The sequence below is a fragment of the Taurulus bubalis genome (assembly GCF_910589615.1).
Source record: "Taurulus bubalis genome assembly, chromosome: 10".
Classification (NCBI taxonomy): Eukaryota; Metazoa; Chordata; class Actinopteri; order Perciformes; family Cottidae; genus Taurulus; species Taurulus bubalis.
This window is the reverse complement of record NC_136598.1, coordinates 17,956,702-17,977,568: the sequence shown is the minus strand read 5'-3', so window position 1 is coordinate 17,977,568 and position 20,867 is coordinate 17,956,702. Positions and strand designations below refer to the sequence as shown.

Here is a 20,867-nt window from a genome sequence, read left to right as displayed (position 1 = left end):
TCAGCTACATTATCTACCCCTTGGACTGAGTTTATGTTAAGTGATTTCTAAAACAGAACAAGTAAAGTAAAATGTCTAAAAAACTTGATCACATTAATATATTATTATGAGACAACAACTTAGCATTTTATTGACACCAAAAACGCATGACCAGCCTCATCTCCTGCTCTCATGCAACACAGTAAAGAATATGTGAAGGGTTTAAGAAATAGTTTTTAGCCTTGTGACATACAGCACACTGTTAGTTACACTGTCACAAGACTAAAAACGATTTCTTAAACCTTTCATATATTCTTTACTAGGCTACCTGCTACGACGAGTTATGACTGTGTGTGACCTTCATTCTAACTCCACTGCCAGAGTCTGAGCATATACATCACTTCATTTCTGATGTATAGTTGAAGAGAGTTGGGATGTGTGTACAATAAAATAGCTTGGGTAAGGTGCATGTAATGTTAGCCTAAATGCACTTTGTTGTCAGAAAGCTAAGTTATATGTGACAGGTTCCCCTGCGTTGGAAATGTCCTAACTTCCAAAACTGCAAACAGATAAAATGTCAGCTGCGTTTGCATCTGCCTTGCTCTACCTGCCTCTAGTTAGTTGCTAATAGTTACTTGCCAATATGGAATGGTATATCACTTCTGAGGTAGCTGCAACAGCTGTAAAGGTTTAATGTCAGTCATGGTTAAAAGAAAATGTGCCACTGGATACATAGCACAAAATGTGTCTTTGTTTGCAGTGCTTGCCACCAGCACTTTAACATTAACTATTTATATAGTGCCCTTCATGTAAAATTGCAATACAGGGTGCTTAACAAACCAAAGTTGACACATCAGTATCAATCTATGAATGCACAGGCAAAACCTGCATGGAGCAGACAGTATATGCATTTTAACAAAAACAAAATGTTGGGTATGCTGGCACAGTAAACAATGTTAAACTATGTATTATATTTATAGATCTGTCAATCAATAATTTTAGCCATAAATCTTAACACAATGTTTAGATCTACACAAAAACATCTACTTATACTTACAAATACTATGCTTACTTAGATAGCAGAAATACTATATGCTGAAAATGAAAATTACACTGTCTGCAGTGTGCCTGACTTTGGCTAAAAGGCAATACTACATTTACACATACCCACTCTGTATTACAAACACTGACCGCATTGCATAAGTGTCATGTTGTAAATTATATGTGTACTGAGACACACGCATGATAATCATCAGTTATACTGATATTCTGGATAATATGGCCTAATTAGCGCTTAAACGCCGTTTTAATTTGCAACAGGTGCTGAAGGACAATGATGTGATCGTGATAATATGTAATCTACTTAAGTTTGTAAATGTGACAAATTGCTGTCTTTCTACACTACTGTGAAGTCTTGAGAAATACTTCAAAAGTAACAATTTCCTTTAACCCTTTCTTTTAAGAGTAACAAGGCTTTTGTGAGAGACTACACATATAATAAGGCTGGAGCCCAATACAACTTTTGAATGTGTACCAAAACCACAGGTAGGGGTAGACTAACAATCTATAGAGCAATATTTTGTGATTGAGACACTGAAATCAATATCATGATGCTTTATATGAATACCCTACTTTGAGTATATATGCACCGTTGAAAAGTTATGTTTGCTGTTGAGACACAAGAAATGCCACTTCTGAAATGTGAAATGCTGATGAGTAAAAACAAGTAAAAACACAGGAACACACTACTGTTTTTGTTTCATTTGTCGTGTCTTTATTGTGTAGCAAATGGACTTACAACTGCAGTTTGTGTTGCAACCCTGTATTGTATAATGATAATAAATAATCCTGAAATTACCATGTATTTGGAGCCACTTGATGAACTAAGTAAAAAATGTAATCTTTACAATATTCAACAGACGCTAACTTCGCTGAGCAGGCAGCACACAGTAAGTTTTGGTTTCTGCTCTGGTGCTGTTGCCAGATTTCAGGAGTTAGCGTTCCCGTAACTTTTAATTTCGCCTATACGGTGTGCTACTCCGAGACAAGAAGTTGGGTAGCCACTAGAGAATCATTTTCCTCAGACCCTCGGATTTCTATCAAGGTGATGACCGTAAAAAAATATTACGGTAAAAAAAACACATGCACGCGCGGGCACACACACAAGGGACATGACTCATAAACCCACCACTAGACACAGTGCTGCTTTCAGCCCACTTTCAATTAGAACTGTATGGTGACTCAGTCCTGCCAGTAAAGGAATGCATCTGAACAATGTCCTCTAGTGAACAAGTGTGTGTGTGTGTGTGTGTGTGTGTGTGTGTGTGTGTGTGTGTGTGTGTGTGTGTGTGTGTGTGTGTGTGTGTGTGTGTGTGTGTGTGCATGAGGCGCAACATGTCACAGGAGGATGTTTCCCATGGTAACCCACCCACCGACCACATTGAACCTATGACCAAAGTCCTCAGCCTGTGACAAAAAACAAGGTTTAGACTTAAATGATGTTCTGCGGGTGATGATGTTTTCCTCCCATGGTGGACGTGAGCTGATATTAGAATTTCTCTCTACTGCCCATTCCCTAAGTCACTGCAGCAGCAAATGTAAAGGATAATAATGGATGATTTGCTTGTTTTAGCCCCTTGACTCTCTGACAGCATATCATCATAGACTTGAGCCAACTTGGAAAAAACAGATGTTGGAAATTGTTACCCATGTACATCTCCATATGGACAGTTAAACAGTACCTCATCATAGAATCTCTTAGACAAGGAATTGGACCAAGAAATCTGACAAAATGTTGAGGAATTACAAAGTGCTGAGAATATTTAGTCTACAATTTAATCTATTCAACAGCACCACAAACTTACAACAAAAACTGGAAATGATATCCTTCATGAACATATATACGAGTTTACTGCGTGTATGTTTTAAAAGTAATGCACTCACAATTGGGTGGGAAAGGTAGAAAAAAAAGTTTCACTTCCAGAAACTATTTAGTTGCTTTGTGAAAAAAAAATGAAATAGGTTCTACCATGTCAAACTAATTTCATACGGATATTAGATATCTGTCTGATACCCAAAGCCCAGGTATCGGGATTGAAAATTGTAATCTGTGCATCCCTAGTACAAACTCATCACTAAATGACACGTTCTCTTCCCCTCTGAAAATGTAGTCTTGACGCTGAAATAATGTGATTTGAATCCCAGCCTCCAGTTAGAACTTCTTGTACAACTGGGCTCTGCATTTAGCCATCCTGTGTAATTTTACCACCAGGCTGCTCACTCCATCCTCTGAACCAGTGAGATACTCTTCCTCTCACCTCAGGATGGAGTGATTCAGAAGCGAGTAATCATGTGAGCGTATGAGACAGACGGAGAAGGGGAGAGGGAGAGAGAGAGAGGAAAAAAGACACAAAAGAGATGGAGAAAGACAGATGGGGAGAGACATACAAAGTTTCAGCTGCAACTCGAGGACTGATAAATAATTCAGAGCATATATCCAGAACAAATCATCTAAAACAAGATATGAATTGGCTCGACTGATCATAGTGTGCCTCTATTACTGGTCAACACAAAAATCCCACTTATAGCCGTGCCTTGAAGAAAAAAAAAAAACATGAACAACAAAACAGGGTCAGTAGGGCTGTGATACTGTTTGATAACTACTTTTGCCAGTCTCCCATGGGAAGATGGGTCATTTTTTTGTGTTGCCCTTTGGGCAATAAACAGGTTATTTGATCCGTGCATTAAATGCATACATGGTCCTGGCAAATTGTATGCCCCGCTGAACATCTCTAATACAGTTGCATTCGCTTTACTGCAAATCTTTTTAGCTTTGGGTTGAGACAGCAGAATGATATCTGTTCAAACAGTACATACATCATTAGGTCCAGAATTATGATCGAGAGATTACTGAACTGTGCATAAAAATGTCCTGTTCTTTAAAGTCCAAGTTCCCCTGCAACTACTTACCTCAGATTATATTAGCAAAGAAACCTAGAATAACTATCACAGTTTACACTTCACAATTTATCTGATGGCATACTCAAACAGTATCATCTTCTCACCTCTAAACATATATCACACACACAAGAGCTCTGCCCTAGACTGCAACATTTTATATTTTTTAAAGCAGAAATAAACATCCATGAGCAGCAAAGTGGGTTTGTGTAATCGCCTGTAGATGTATATGCTGTAGTGCATGTTGCCCACCTTAGCAAAAGTGTAAAAATCCCTACTCTCAGTATAAAGATGCTCCTGTATGTCCACCTGTCACAAGTCCACCTGCTAACACATACACACATCACGATGAGGAGAAAAGAGGCATATGATACACTCTATTCCACCACAGGTGTAAATCTGGTTAAAAAACACCATTATTAAATAGTCAATTGATCCATGCTTCATCCACCTTAAAAATGACGAATTCCACTGGGGATAAACAACCACATTGAAGGCGGTCCCATTTCCTCTTCGCTTCCACGACTTAAAAACAACATCTAACGAGTTAATATTAACTATCCAAGGTCGGGCATTATTCCTACATTAATTAGTAGCGTAAGTCTAAAAGCAGAACTGGGTGGAGCAGTCGACACGACTATTCATAAACGTGTTGGCGAGTTAAAGTTTTAATATGGGAACATTAAACGCTCTTTTCACCGCAGCAGCAGCTCGAGCTAACGGTCAGCGCGCGAGTGGAACGCAGACAACGCGACACAGTATCCGTTTAAACAACTCCAAAGTTTGTGTGCTTTATGGTCTTTAGATAGCGTCTATTCTTATCAGCTGTTCTGGGAAAGTTTCTTAAAAATAAAAAAGTTTGAAATTTGTGTCATTCACTTACCTTTTCAAGTCTTTGAAAGCGTTGGACTCCGCTGAAATGTGCCGGTGTCTTTGCTCCTGAGGTAAATTTAGCGACTGCGACGCGAAATAGTGGACAACATTTTTCACACGAATGAAAAGCAGTGGCAGCAACGACTCACCGACGGGCAGTGTAAAGCTAAAGTAGGAAGTTAACCCTTTCCGGCCCTGCGTTTCAAAATACATATCACACATTGGCATTTAAGGCTGCAGCGTTTTATTTTTTAAGGCTATCAACTATCTTTTTCCGGTGTTTCTATGGCTACATTGATACAATAAAATGGCCAAAACTTCCGTACGGCCGTCATGTGACCACTAAGGAAAGACTGGAAAACCCTGTCTGTTTTCATGCAAATGCCATTTAACTATATCCAACTTACTTCTCTAACTTCTCTACTACTAACAAGAATCATAGTTCACACTATGTTATATACTGTACATAATATGCCCTCTGCAAATCATACTGTATGACTGTAGGAATGCCATTTTTGTCACTGTTACTCACAGTTGACTATGCACACATTAGAGTCACTACATGAGGAAACACACAGTGTATACAAGACACACAATACTGTACCTAATTTTCCTTGTAGAATAAATGTGTTGGCTAACTATTTTTATATATAAGCACAAAAGTAAATATTTGTACTTTTCTTTTGGGGGTTTTGGTTGGGTGAATTCACTGATTTACATACTTTTAATCTTAAAATAACAACAACAACAAAACTTGTATTGTAGCATTTACGCCAAATGTCTATTTAATTGCATATGTTTCAGTCCTTTCCATGATACCAGCAGGTGGTATGAACAGGTAGATTCTATTGAGATTTCTATTGCACTGTGACCAGGAACATAAATCATTTGTATAAGAGGTGGTGGTGACAGGGAATTCAGATCAGTCTTAAAATAGACAGGTTGCTGATGTGTTAGTTGTAAGGTCCCATAGGAACCAGAAGAGGGCAACCACTCACCATCACCACGTTGAGCCTCGTAGACGGAGAGAATTTCAAAGGACATCACGTTAAAACAAAGAAAAACGAAAGTAATAAAGGGGAAAAAAGGATTTATATTAGAAAGGGAGTGTTGCATGTAAATAGACCTTAAATTATTAAATAGGATCCCTTTGATTGTATTTCAGCCACAGTGAAGACTCAGCTATGAAAGCAATTGAGAGGTAAGGGAGGCTGGTGGCATGCAATAAAAGTCATAAGTTAGACCAAATTAAAACCCATAACTTCACAGTCACACTGTACATAAGGATGTACCAGGAGACCCCAAACATAAAACATTCATGAATTAATTTTTTTTAAAGAGCTGAAGGGGAACTATGTCTATTATTTTTTGGCCTTTGTGTTTCTGTGTGTGTCACATACGTGATTCAAATTGTTGTGTTCCGTCATGTCCCTCACAGTCAATGAGTAAAAGGGTAATATATTTTGAAGCCGGGATGAACAACACACTGGCCCTCTGACAAGTCAGTGACTCTGCAGTATGTCACTCATTTTACTTCTGATCTGGGGGTAAAGATCATGGGACAGTGCCAGAAAGATTAGCTTGGCTAAGGAGATGCAAGAAGGAATAAGGAGAGGAGATGAAAGGTGACAGATGAAAGGAACAGGTGACTAAGAAGGTGAGAAATGGCAGAGAGAATGCATGGAGTAAATGTTGAAGAAGAATGAGAGGAAGGTGAAAAGAGCAGGAAAGGGAAAGTAAAAAGAGGGATATGGACAAGTTGGAGACTGTAGAGGGGATATGATGGTTATAAATGGAGGAAAACAAATGACTAGATTAAGAAAAGGTATTAAAAAAAGAGGAGAGTAAAAAACAAGCGAGGAGGATAAAACAAATAGAAGAGGGGAGGAGGAGAGGAAAGAACCAAAGAAAAGAGAATCAAAGGAGACGCCTGGATGGGAAGTGGATGACAGGATGGATGAGATGATGAAGAGATGGGAGGAGGACATAGAAAAGAAACAAAGACAGAGGGCATTGAGAAACAGAGTAGGGGGAGAATACAAGAGGTGGAGTGAGAAGGAGCCAGAGAGGAGATGAGGAGGCGGTGGGGTGGTGATGAGTCATCACCAGGCTATCAGCCATGGTGGGCCCGGTTGCTGTGTGGGTGGCAGTGTGACACATATGCAGAACCACACACGCAGAGGGATGCCGGCCATCGTGCTGCTTATACGTCTCCCCCTGCTGCGGAGGCGGGTGGAAGACAATACAGGGATGCCACCGGGACACGCAGTTCACACACTCATGCTCATGCAGCCTTTTCCTCTGATAAACACATACATGCACATGATAATGACGATGATGTGTGTGAGTGAGAGGCCTCGTTAAGACTCTGAGGATGGATGGATGATTATAAACAAAGGCAAAGGGATAAACAGTCAATGCAGCAGTAGGAAAGAACACCAGGGCTGTATACACCTCGTGCCTTATTGCATCACTCGCATACTCTTTCCTTCATCATTCATAATTTATTAGGTGGTGCGTATGCAGAGGCGGATGTTGCAAAAAGGGAACTGTCAGAGGATGACATGCGAAATAAAAAAAACATGAGGTTAGCATGTACAGTGCAGTGCTTTGCACCTCTGACTGAGGCACTCGGACAGACAGTTCCACGGACATTCAAATCATTTTCTCATCTTGTGTATCCAATGTTTGATGTGGTCTTATATTGTATTAAAGCCATGTTACGTGTTACGCAAGTGTCATGTCGTACAAAATTTACACAGGAAAACAGAAATTGTAGCTGTTGTACATGTGGTGCATTGACAATATACGTGCTCTTAGTCTGATCCTACATCGGGAAGAAGAGGCAGACACCCTGCAATAAGTCACTTCCTCTGTGACAGGGAAGCTCTCCCCACTTTGTGTCTCCCTTTGGTGCTGAGTCGATCACGGAGTTGCCATGCCAACAGATTGGGGGATTCCTAATTCTCATCTAGGCCACTGCGCACAAAAACGCTACACATATGCGAGCGCATTGGGTGCATGCAACCAAACAAACACACATGCACACTTTCCAAGAGGAAAAAACAGATCATCAATAGGTTGTATGTCATGGTGTTTCCCTGTTCTAAATATACCTGTGTCATTGTAAAAATCAATGCTCGTGTGTGTGTGTGTGTGTGTGTGTGTGTGTGTGTGTGTAACCGAAGAAATGTGCGAATGGGAGCAGATCAACCATATTTGAGCATCAGCATGCAAACCTGCAGCATCAGACCAGAGCAAAGGCTCTGACGCATGTAAAACACACACATAGAGGGAAAAAATGACTCAGCTCACCAGTGAAATTTGAAAACCTTTGTAGGAATATGATTTTAATTTTCAAACTCTACATACATTCATACATCTCTCAATTAGAGTAGCAGAGAGTACGTCTGTAAAATCTGTAAGTGTGTTTGTGTGTGTGTATGAAAGGGTTGCAGGTTGGGGGTTTCCAGCTGCCTTCTGCACACCTGCATATTTATTATGTGCTTACAAAATGTGATGGAGACATAATGAGTGACAGAGCAACAACAGGGGCAGAATGACACTCAGGGTGTGTATACATGTCTGAGTGCATTCATTTAGTTTAAATGAATGACGTGTCTACATATGTGTACATGACCATTAGAAGGGAGCACTGAGATGTGCACTAGATAGATTGTATACATAACTGGTAGATAAAGGGGCATAATTCTGAAATCCACTGTTCATATTTGAATTTGTTCAGAGCTAGTTGACAGTTGTCCACTCTCAGGTTAATCTGTAAATATTTCAACAATAAATCTTACTGAGAATATATTTTGCTACGATAAACTGCATAGGTCCTGATTAGAAAACTTGGATTTCCCTTAAAGGGGCATGAAATCACAGGAACAGCCGCCTTTCTGATTACAACGAATATGACTTTACCGACTTGTAGACATAAGTAGATTTTGGTGCCCATTGTGAGTGTGTGTTTCTGTGAGTGCATCTATGTTGCATGTATGAGGTCATACATTATGCATGTAAGTATGAGATGGTCAAGTATGAGTTTGTCTATGTGCATGAATGGTTATATACATGTGACTGTTAGTATGCCTGCATATGCAACAGCATGTGCAAAGACATACTTAAATATAGAATCACATATACATAAGTGTAATTGTGGATGTGTATCGGGCATGCATGTAACCCTGCATTGCTGTTTGTGTGTGTATGAATACATGACAGTGTGTGTGGGTGAGTGTGCGTTAGTCGCTGTCTTCTCTGTCCTGGGTCTCAGCCAGGCAGCTCTCATCAATATTCTCCAGGCTCTCAGCATGCTGGATGCTGAGCTCAGAGATCGGGATGCTGGGTAATGTAGTCTGTTCGGGGTAGAGCCAGGGTTTGAAGCCAGGGTTGTGTCTCTGCTTCCACTCTGAATACTTCAAACAGGCTTTGTTGATCTTCTTCATCGCCTTAAAAGAACAAAATAGATAAACTACAAAGGTAAGATAACATTTATTTTTTATAGATCTGTTGATGGATCATTAACAACTTTAACTAGCACAGAAGGAAATGATTGCACTTGAATGCAGTGCCAATATTCATAATTGCTCAATGCTCAGATGGCAAACTATTGGTTTAAAAAAGTTAATGTGTTTATGTATCAACAGAATGCACTATATTTTTAATTATAAATTAATCATAATTTTACAAAAAATCGAAAAGGCAGAGACAGAAAATTATTATTGTTTTTATTGTGTTGAAGTCATCAGCCTGGTTATTTCCAGTGGGATTTGTGCGTCTCGCTGAGCTGCTATTTCTTTTGCTATTTTATCATCAAGGGATTGCTCCATCCCAGGCTGCTCTCCAGAGAACCGTTACCATATTCCAACAAGTACACACACACCCTCAAACAGACAAACAAATACTGAAAACAGTATGTTTCTGGAATGTGTAGGAGAGATTATTAGTTGTTGTTGATTGTTGGTCTTATAAATGCCTGTGGATTAACACGTCACTAAAGCGACAACTCACTCACAGAATCTGTGTTAATCTGCAAAAGACTTACGCGGGGAGCAAGGAAGTGGGAAGACTTGTTGACAACCCACTTAGGTAACGAACCTGTGAAGAGAGACAGCAAGAACAGACGAAAACGAAGAAAAGTGTGAGATTGACAGAGAATGTAAAACAGGAGGGGGGGAGGGATTTAAAGTTTTCTTTATTACATGCCATGTCGTTCAAGATTAAATACGGAGCCAGGCACCAGGGTGAAATAGATTCTGTCTTTCATATGGTTACTATGGTGACTCAATTTAACATAAAGGAAGGGGAATGAATCATGCAATAGAACTTTGAGCGTGTGTTAAGCACCCGGGTGTGTTTTCTGTACCTGTGTCCTTCAGTCTCGTGTGTGTACTTCTATTTATTCATTACTGTTAAATTGGTCCTTTGGTGTTTTTGTTGTTGATTGCCTGTGTGTGTGTGTGTGTGTGTGTGTGTGTGTGTGTGTGTGTGTGTGTGTGTGTGTGTGTGTGTGTGTGTGTGTGTGTGTGTGTGTGTGCGTGTGTGTGTGTGGTGTGTGTGTGTTAGTTACCTCGTGGATCTACCTGGGCCATGTAAGTGAGGGTACAGAGGTTGGTTGGTCCCTGGCTCTGGATCAGGTAGCCAGTCTGAATGGACACAGCTCGCACCTTGTCCTTTTTAGAAGGGTATTTCTGTAGAGGTAATAAACAAGGCAAATTTGTGATTTGTGATATTGGGCTGTACAAATAAAATTGAATTGAATTAACATCCTTATTCAGAGCATGCATGTATCAACCTTGAAGAAACCATTTAACATCTTATTTCATATTACATTTTTATTATGTGTATGACACACACACATCCACCATAAGCAGATAAAATGAAAAGAAATGTCGTAAGATCCTTGTGTCAAGCTGTCCAATGGTTGAAATACTTTGTGCAGGGTAAGCATTAGGATTCTGAGGTAATTTCTATGTTGTGTTTTTTCGTTGTTGCTGCCAATCATTCAGATCTTCCGCTTCACAGTCAAATTTCGGATGCAAATCCAGTTCCCATTCCGAAATAGTAAAGGCCGACTATTCCACTGCTGGCTCCTATGCTGACTACATATCTGAGATTATTATTCATGATAACACAATTCAGAACTGGCTAGGCAGGCATCCTGCAGAGTTAAGAAGCACACAGAGCAGCAGTCAGCTGAGGAACCTTTATCAGAAGAAAATGTTTGGTGCCTGCACCTCTACTAGTAGGTTCACACAATTTCTGCTGATACTACAATGACAGCTTTCAATACATCTGCAGGTTTCTTGGAAATCAGTGATAACTTTATGTTCTGAGACTCTAGGATTTAAGGCATTAGTCACCGATGAGGTGTCTCTACATTCTTGACACTTCTGCTTTACCAGGAAACTATATATCCGACCTGATGACCAGTAATAATAAGAAATGAGTTGATCGACAGAACATTTACTTAACTTTGTGTCTTTTGGCTGTTGCAACACTTGTTATTCTTGTCATTTTATATATTCAATGATGAATCAACACGACATACAGTAGCAGACGTACATACAGCAGCACTATGAGGCTGCACTTACTGTAGGCAGAGCGATCCTTTGAACTAAATTCTAACGTCAGCATGCTAACATCAGCATGCTAACATCAGCATGCGAACATGCGCATATTGTAAATGCTAACTTGCTGATGTCTAGCAAGTATAATGTTTACCATCTTCACCATCTTAGTTTAGTATGTCAGCATCACAAAGTGCAGCTGTGGCTGATGGGAATGTCAATAGTTTAGCAGGTATTGTTCAAAAGTCAGTGGGCTTCATCCTCTGGAACCAGAATTCCATCCATTAGTTTCAAATAAAAGTATACAGTATAAGAGGACTTACTCCTGGAGGTAGAAGTGTAAACTCAGCAGTCCACTAAGGATCTCCTTAAGCTGCACTCCACAAGTCAGGCTCTCAAGTGACCTTGGTTAATCAAACACACGGCCATGCCCACACCAACATGGAAATTGCGCGTGCACACACACACACACACACACACACACACACACACACACACACACACACACACACACACACACGCACACGCACACGCACACAGTGTATTATGTTCGTAACCACTTGTTGCAGGAATGCAGAAGGCGGAAGTCAATGGCTGAGTCATGAGGGGTCTTATCTTTTTGTAAACATTATATTATTGAACAAAACAGTACAGACAGAAACGCGAGCCAGAGAGGAAAATGAAAACGAGACAGAAAAGTTGTCAGGTTGAGAGAGGTTCAACTGAAACAATTACTCGGTTGATTAGCTTGTCTGTCAGGAAATGAATCAGCAACTATAATGATAATTGATTTATCAATAAAGTTGCAGCCCGAGAGAGAGGTGAGGAGTACCAGCTTTTGCACAGAATAGTTATTCTGCGCTTCCTCCTGTTGAAGAAGAAACATAGACAAACAGCCAAGGTGTCTGGCCTGATTCCAAACTCAAAGTCACTCGGCGTTCTCTAATCAGTCTGTTTGTTTTACTGGTCTTTGGCATTCAAAGACAAGTTCTTAAAAAGCAGGACTGGAAGTTGAACTAAAACACAATGTATTCAACGGAACTGAAGCAGTGCCAGCACACAGTACATCAATCATTCTCCCAGTTAAAAGCAGGAGGTATCAGGGTGCTCTTTCTTTGGAAAGGTGCCAAGCTCTCTTTATTTCCTGGATGCAGTGGTAGTCTTAAATGACTGACACACACACACACACACACACACACACACACACACACACACACACACACACACACACACACACACACACACACACACAGCGCGTTATATTGCTGCCTTTCCACAAATATTTAAGGACTTCTTCTAATCCAGCCCAACGCCCTTAAGCTTGCTGGATCAACGTTTTGCAATGCACCTTTGAACATACATGTACAGAGTTCTGAGGGGGTGAATGAGCAGGGTCCCAGCTGAGCATGTGTAAGCTCTGTACATAAGTGTATGTGTGTGAGTGTGTGCATGTGTGTGTGTGTGTGTGTGTGTGTGTGTATGTGTGTGTGTGTGTGTGTGTGTGTGTGTGTGTGTGTGTGTGTGTGTGTGTGTGTGTGTGTGTGCGCACTCACGGGATGCTTGACAGAGTAGTTCATGATGATGTAATCTTTCCCCATTGGCAGCCAGGAGCGAAGCGTGATGACATCGCGGTTCTTAAGAGGACTTGGACACTTCCCTGTTCAAATACAAGATAAATGTGATGAAAAAACATTGTACTGGAGATCAATGTGCACGTTGTGTGTGTGTCTCTGCTTCCAATCACAGCACTTAATCATATTAGTGACAAATGAAAGCTTTCTGTGAACAGTTTATGTTTACACTTGAGTATGGGACATACACGAGTAGTAACCAACATCCGCATTGACTGTCAGTTTCCCGATATCGAAAGTCTCAATGACGTTTGTGTCCCATTTCCTTCTGTACTCAATGTCATGGAGAACATCATACATGATCTCAGCTGACACGTCCTTGCACACCATCCGACACTGAGAAAAAGAGAAAGACAGAAAGAGACAGAATAATTATGTTTAGGCAATAAAGAAAATGTACAGAACTGACATGACTGAACCATAGACTAATTCAGATATATTGAGATTACAACACATAACGCATGCAATTGCGCTGATCATGCATCATATTTTACAGCTCTATCCAATGCAAGTAAGAACAACACGATTTTATTGAAGCTCCATTCCATAAATGCAAAGTAAAGTGTGATTGTTGAGCAGAGCTGCAGAGTGTGTCGCTATTCACACCAACAAAGGGTGTGAAACAAATACAAACTCTGGTAAAACACAACAAAGAGATGAGCACATAGTTCCACATTCATATTAATCTGATGTGCAAACAGAACCAATACATTCAGACACACTCAGGTTGAAAGTAACACACACACACACACACACACACACACACACACACACATGCACACTTAACTGTGGGCATAACTGATGTGTAAATTATTAGACATAAGATGGTCAGAGTGTTTAAGTGTCAGAGGTCAGCGATAGAGACAGAGTGTGTGTGTGTGTGTGTGTGTGTGTGTGTGTGTGTGTGAGTGAGTGTGTGCGTGTGTGTGTGTGTGAGACGGAGAAATCTTCTTTTTTTTAACAAGCATTAAGAGAAAAGCCACGACCGATGAGTCATTACCTGATCTAAACTCTTAAGCGGAAAACAACATAATCACGACAGGATGGAGACAGATACACAGACACAGTCTGTCAAATGGTTTGTGAAGGTGACAGCGAGGGATTTTTAGAGGTCATTCACGTCCTAGAATCTAGTTTAAAAAACCTTCACATAAATGATATGGACATATTTCAAAGAGGATTTAATTGTTTATGCATCTTTACTTGTTGATTTGAAACAAGTATGATGTAGTGTGTCACGGCTTATAATGAAACCATAAGGGACTCCTGCCGATGTCAGCTTTAGAGTAGATGGCACTGTACATACACCCTGTGTAAAGAGAGGTCTGCAGCCCTCGAGTAAAGCCGTTACTACAGTTACAATGGCCAGGGGGGAATTAGTCTTATTAAGAAAAACAAAGAAGGACAGAACAATGGAGGATGAGAGACACAAAGAGTAAGTGTGAGGCCCAAAAGAAAAAAGAAGAGAAGAGTAAATGAGAAATAAATGGACTGCGGGTGGGTGTCTGTCCCAGGCGATTGTAACTCCCATTAGGGGAGTCCCTACAGGGATCAAACTTCCGATCCCTGAGGGCTTAATTAAAGAAAATGATCACCAACCTTACTCTGTCCGGCTGTAGAGCTCTCTTTGGTGTAACAGCCCAAAATATGCACTTGCCATTTTAAAATGTTTTATCTGAAGTGCTCGTTCAGATATGAATCTACAAAACCCTTTAATTCAATTACATTCTGTTATGAAAGAGTAAAATAACTTGACTACGGGTCGAGAGCCATGCTAACAGCTGTGAGGTTGTGTTTACATTGGCATGCTAACATGATCTGAAAATACTAGCATGCTGCTGTTTAACTGGTATAATGTTTGCCATCTTAGTTTAGCATATTACCATTTGCTTATTAAGGCTTATTAATTAAACAACCTGAAAAGGCACCATTTCAGAAAGACAGAAATTAAGTGACGGCAATTGACGGCCATGATTTTAAGGTCAGATACTGGAACCATAATATGGACAGAAATAAAACAAAATGTCCCATCAGACTACTTACTTTACTTGAGTATTTCCATTTCTGGATTTTTATACTTCTACTCAATTTATCTGACAACTAAAGCTGCATGTGATCAACTACACTGTTATAGATTAATTTATCCAGAAGTGTACACTCAGTGGCCACGAGGTACACCTCTACAATCCTATACAGCTGTTATGCTATGAAGTTTATTTTTATTATGCCTTTATTATTTATAATAATATAAATTCTCTGAATATATTGGAGTCCAGAACAACAACACCACTAAATGTGGCCTTGATGCTAAAACCTACAGTATGATTGAATTAACACCTCCATACGACAGCATACAAAAAAATAGTCTTGCAAAGTCAGACCGATCTCCATGAACTGTATCAGCACAACAACAAAAAAAGAGGTCTGGCTGCACACACTGCTATAGGGGAAATAACCCTCTGGCTTGTTTTTATTTCTTTAAACCAATCACAATCGTCTTGAGCACAAGATGCAGCGACGGTGACCTTGCAAAACAGATATCTATAGCAGAAGGGAAGGATAATGCGGCGTAAAATAGCGACCAATAGCAGGCTCCCAGTCTTACTAGACTGCCAAAGACCAGACTAACAAACACTGACATGGCTTTATACACCAAATGCATTAAGTCATTCTAATTAAGTGAATCTTGACCAGGTACAAAATGAGAACGTAGCCTCCACATACATACATACATACATACATACATACATACATACATACATACATACATACATACATACATATACATACATATTTCATATACTACTTCTAAATGAGTTCTTTTGAGTGTAATTTACTTGAATATACTTTACTTGAATATCATTTTTAATGCAGGACTTTGTAGTATACAAACTTGTAATTAAGCAAAGTTTCCAGCACTGTGGTTAAGAAACCAGAACATGAAGGAGGAAGATTAAAAAAACAAGTTTATTGAGAGTTCAAATGTCCGTAAGGTCATCTGATACTGATGTGCATAAACTAATGAATTGCCGGTCTATTAAAGACAATAGGTCAAACTTTTCACAGATATTCTGTTATTATGACTGAGTGTTAAGGTATTACAGGGAAACAATAATGCATTAGGATTACTGCTGACGCTTGGCTTGTTACAGAATTAAAGGCTTGTTTCTTACTCTCCAGCAAGAACTCTCCATACTGGAAGTACAAAAACACATACAGTATATACAGTATATATAGTATGATGAGATTTTCAAAATAGACTGTGCCAAAGCCATGTGTGTTGCCTCAGCAGAAGAAGAAAACAGATACTGCAATGGATTATATCTACAGAAGGCAACCATGCGCAAATAATGATCGTATATTTGATATCCGTGTGCAGACAGATTGGAGAGGACCTGTAGGTCAGAAAAGACCAGGGAGAATAAAGAATGTCTTGTGTCCACGGGCAAACTGAAACAGGAGTAGGTGGAAGAAGGACAACCAAATGAAAAGGCAAAAGAAGAGAACTGGAGAGAGCAGAAGACATTTAGTGCAGAATGAAGACTGACAGGCAGCTTAGTACATGTGTGCTTAATTCTATTATACACTAATTCAGTGAAGTCAACAGATGAAGCAAGGAGACGGAGATAGAGGCGAGTGAAAGGGAGTTCAGAGAGATAAAGCAGAGACGAAGGGAGACAAAGAGGCCGATATGTAGGTACACAAACAATATGCGTGCGTATGGTTTGGTGAGTCTTTTCTGCATGGCAGGTCCGAGTCCAAACTGCGCCCACTGCCCACTCAGAACACCCATGACCTCTGACCTTTGCACATCCAACCCACACTACCTACTACTCATCCTCTTCCTTATTCCCTGTCTCACCAACTCTTCTTCACCACTCCCCGCCACAGTCTTCCATCCCTCGCTCTCGCTCTGGGTGCTGATACATGATTGCAGAGGACAATTACGAACACACCAAAAAGAAATGGAAGAGTGCCTAACGTGTGATTCAGAGCCGGGCTTCCCTGTGTGTCAGTGTAGTGAGAAAAGCAAACCTGGGAGTCTCCAGTATATGCATGCATGCATATGCGCGCGTTGGTGTGTGTGTGTGTATGTGTGTGTGTGTGCATGACAGAGAAGCAGTCTGACAGCTTGTCAAACTATCACAGTAACCAAAAACCACCTACACACTAACACACACCCACACATTGTGCATTGTGTGTGGAGTCACGTGCTGACAAATGATATGATGTGGACGGTCACAGCTGTGATTATACTGTGAAACCTAACGTTATTATTGATGAACATGGCAGTGGCAAGGATTATGGCGATAATGGGGCTGATGATAATCAGGTTGCTAATGATAATGATGATTGCCAGACTGTTCTCTCTGTCTCTCTCTGGTTGGATATATCTTCCTCTTTTCTTTTTTTTTACTGCTATTAATGCTCAACATTCAACATTCATCAGCATGCTTTTATTTAACCTATAAATAGAAGAGCAGTATCTGTGGCATTGCTGCATGCCCCTACCCTTACTCTCACTCACACACACACACACACACACACACACACACACACACACACACACACATCTATAAGCACGATCTATACACACCATCAATCTTATTAGCACACAACTACAATTACATCATCATTTATGAGGAGGAATAAATACACTTGTGCACTCTCAGAGTATGGTTGAAAACTCGTACTGTGTGTGAGACTGAAAGAACCCAAGAGTTAAAGAATAACGTAGCCAAGCAAAATAACACTCCTGTAACTGTCATATTTACATAAAGATAAAGTGGCAGGTATAGATAGAAGCCACATTTAAACTCCTAATGTGTGTCTGTGTGCCCTTTCTACTTTTTCTGTTTGCAGAGCTGTCCCGAGGAAACACACCTGTCCTTAACACACACGTATTACCCAGCTGATGCAGGCATGATACACCTCTCCTTCGGCACACATGGGACATATCCCATCACGCGCACACACACACACATGCGTGGAGAGACTCCGCTTAACATGGGCAGATACAGTAAATAGATAGGGTCTGGGGGAAATCCCTCTGCTACTGTGGCCCCTGCACACCCATGTGAACACAGACACACACCCAGTCATGCACACACTCTACTTTATTTAACAAAGTAAACACCTGGTGGCTCCCTCACGCTCTTCGGACCCGGATATATCAGCAGGAAGACACACACATACACACACACACACACACTTGTTTACACAGAGGGCAACGTATCCCAGTGTAAAATTACAGTAATCAGAATGTCAGATCAGAAAGTACTTTAAAAGATCAGAAAAGTGGAGGCAACCTCACAAGAACTGTCAGCTGTGAAGCGAAATCTGTCTTAAAGTGACAACACTTTTGAGCCAGTTAAACTGGCATGGCCAGTCAGGTCTGACGCTAAGAGGAAACTGTAGTGTAGTGGATACTGGCAACGTGAATTGCATGTATAACAGAGATATAATGTTTAACTCCAGGGCGCTGTCGACCCCAGCTGGTAATAGATTTGGAATATTGCAGATCACTGCAGTCACACTGTCCACGTTGTTTGGATGAAAATCTTTCACCTGTTATTCAAGTATTTATATATGTTTATATATTGATATATGTATGTATGGACTCTAAGTAGGTTTGTATACATTTATACAGTATACATCCCCTTCATTTTCTTTAAATAACTGATGCTCTTAATGACAAAAGAGCTGAAAATTGCATTGCACTGCTTTTTTATCTTAACGTATGTGCAAACCTTTTTAAATCATCAATTCCTATTCATGTATGTTTATGCCACAAATGTGCTGAATTAGTTTTGTTCCTCTTGGTCTCTGTCCAGGAACACTAATAAATAATTAATAATGACAGGATCAAATAGACTGTGTTAGATGGTACACAGCAGTTTTTCCATGTCTTAAAGTGACGCAGCCATTCCTGCCTCCACATCGACTCCCAACACAAACATTCACATTTGACAAACTGCCATGACTGCGGTTTGACTAGATAACCAAGTACCTTCACATTATTACCTTAAATAAACAAGGGAGGAACTACTTTCCATACTGCAACTTGTGTTACTGTATGTCAAACTGTACTTGAGTGCCGTTGGTTCATCATTCAGTTACTAAAATAACAACAAATAATGACAAACGACCAACACCAAGTTATAAGAGCCCAAAATAATGTAAATGTAAACCTTTCACATTTCGTCATTAAATCCAAAGATGTTTTGAATAATTTGAAACCTAGAGAAGCAGCATATCCTTAAAATCGCAGAAGCTGTAACCACTAAATAACCTTCAATTCGTAACTGAATTTATTGATTTATCTTCTGTCTATTGACTAACAGCTTATTGACTATTCTTTCCAGCCATTGTCAGTTGTATTGTTTACTGCACCATTTCAGCTTTTGTTCACTTCCCTGTGCTGTGTTAAATGAATGTCACATTGTAAGCAAAACCAACTCCAAGTCAACAAAGTAAGCTGAAATATTATACTCAACACCTAATATGCTTTTGGGTAGAGACTTGAAAATAGTTTCACTGGCAGAGGATAATGGCGTCTATCCCCAGAGAAGAAAACCTGACTCCTGAGGCTCTCACTTCTCTAAAGTACCGGGGCTTTCGTATAGTGTGCATCAGGCATATGCTCACAACCCAGCCACTATACACAAGTATAAATAGATGAGCGGATCTAACACAAGATGTGTCCACTAAACAGTGATATATAAAAAAAAAGTTACACGCTGCAGGCTTTTACAGTGGCACTGTTACCATCATATTACTATAAAATTGTTTGTGTGATTATAAAAATATGCCACGTCATCTGACTACATTTCGAAATGCAATAAGCTGTTCGTGTGTTGTAGAAGCCTCTGCAACTACCATGCAGCAAAAAAAAAAAAGAGCAGTTAAAGCTTGTCAGCAGTTTTCATCACATGGGCATTTAGAAAAAGGCGCTCACGGTCCGTTCCTTTCCTCCCAAATATAAATCAAATGCATACTTTGTTTGAACATATGCTGAAACAGTCTCACCTTAATCTTGTGGCTGGACTTCCCCTCCTCCAGACCTTGGGTCCACACCGTGATGCCCCCCTTGTTGTGGTTCACGCTCCAGCCTTCCTCGCACAGACACTCCGCCTTGAAGCTGGCAAACGCCCGGTCGTCCGGGATGGTCACAGTCTGTCCAGACATTGTTACCGGTAGGGGGAGGGGGTGTGGGGAGGAGAAGAGAAGGGGGTCTTGGAGACTCCTGTTGGGCCCGGAGGAGACACGTCGAGCCGGGGAAATGAAGGGACGCAGAGAGCCAGCCGCTCGTGTACTCCTCTTCTGAGGGAATGATTTATCTAATTCAAGTCCTCCACGCAAGAAGCTTTTTTGTGGGCTGCACCGCGTCTTGTGATGACCAGTGTGTGTGTGTGTGTGTGTGTGTGTGTGTGTGTGTGTGTGTGTGTGTGTGTGTGTGTGTGTGTGTGTGTGTGTGTGTGTGTGTGTGTGTGTGTGTGTGTGTGTGTGTGTGTGTGTGTGTGTGCGCGCGCGCGTCCAGGGGAGGTGCAACAACCGCAATCCACCCTGTGCAAACTAATGAAACAGAGGTGAATACGCGCAGGTGAGAGGACGCGAAGGAATAATACAAAGTAATGTAAAAATGGAAGGAACAAATGTGCCTTTTAGTTGATCGCGGTGGTTGAATAAGTTTCAGATCGGTTAGGCAGTCCTTTAGAAACAGCCGCTCTTCAGACGAACCATATGTTTCTGTTTCCGCACGTCTCTCCGTTTCTCTATCTCTCCACGTCTCCTTCTTTACCTGTCTGCTCGTCTGTGTTTTATTTCTCTTTCCCTCTCTCTCTCTTTCCCT

At 40.6% G+C, this 20,867-nt stretch overlaps 1 protein-coding gene across 1 annotated transcript; it reads right to left on the bottom strand.

Moving 5' to 3' along the window:
- Nucleotides 1-8,134: 8,134 nt before the first annotated feature.
- On the bottom strand, nt 8,135-20,399 carry stard10 (StAR related lipid transfer domain containing 10). Its single transcript, XM_079225491.1, has 6 exons — nt 20,045-20,399; nt 13,204-13,351; nt 12,938-13,041; nt 10,385-10,505; nt 9,860-9,912; nt 8,135-9,263 (listed from the first exon to the last, which is right to left on the bottom strand). Exons 1-6 carry the CDS (start codon nt 20,201-20,203, stop codon nt 9,057-9,059), a joined length of 792 nt encoding a protein of 263 aa, XP_079081617.1. The 5' UTR covers nt 20,204-20,399; the 3' UTR covers nt 8,135-9,056.
- Between the last annotated feature and the right edge of the window lie 468 nt (nt 20,400-20,867).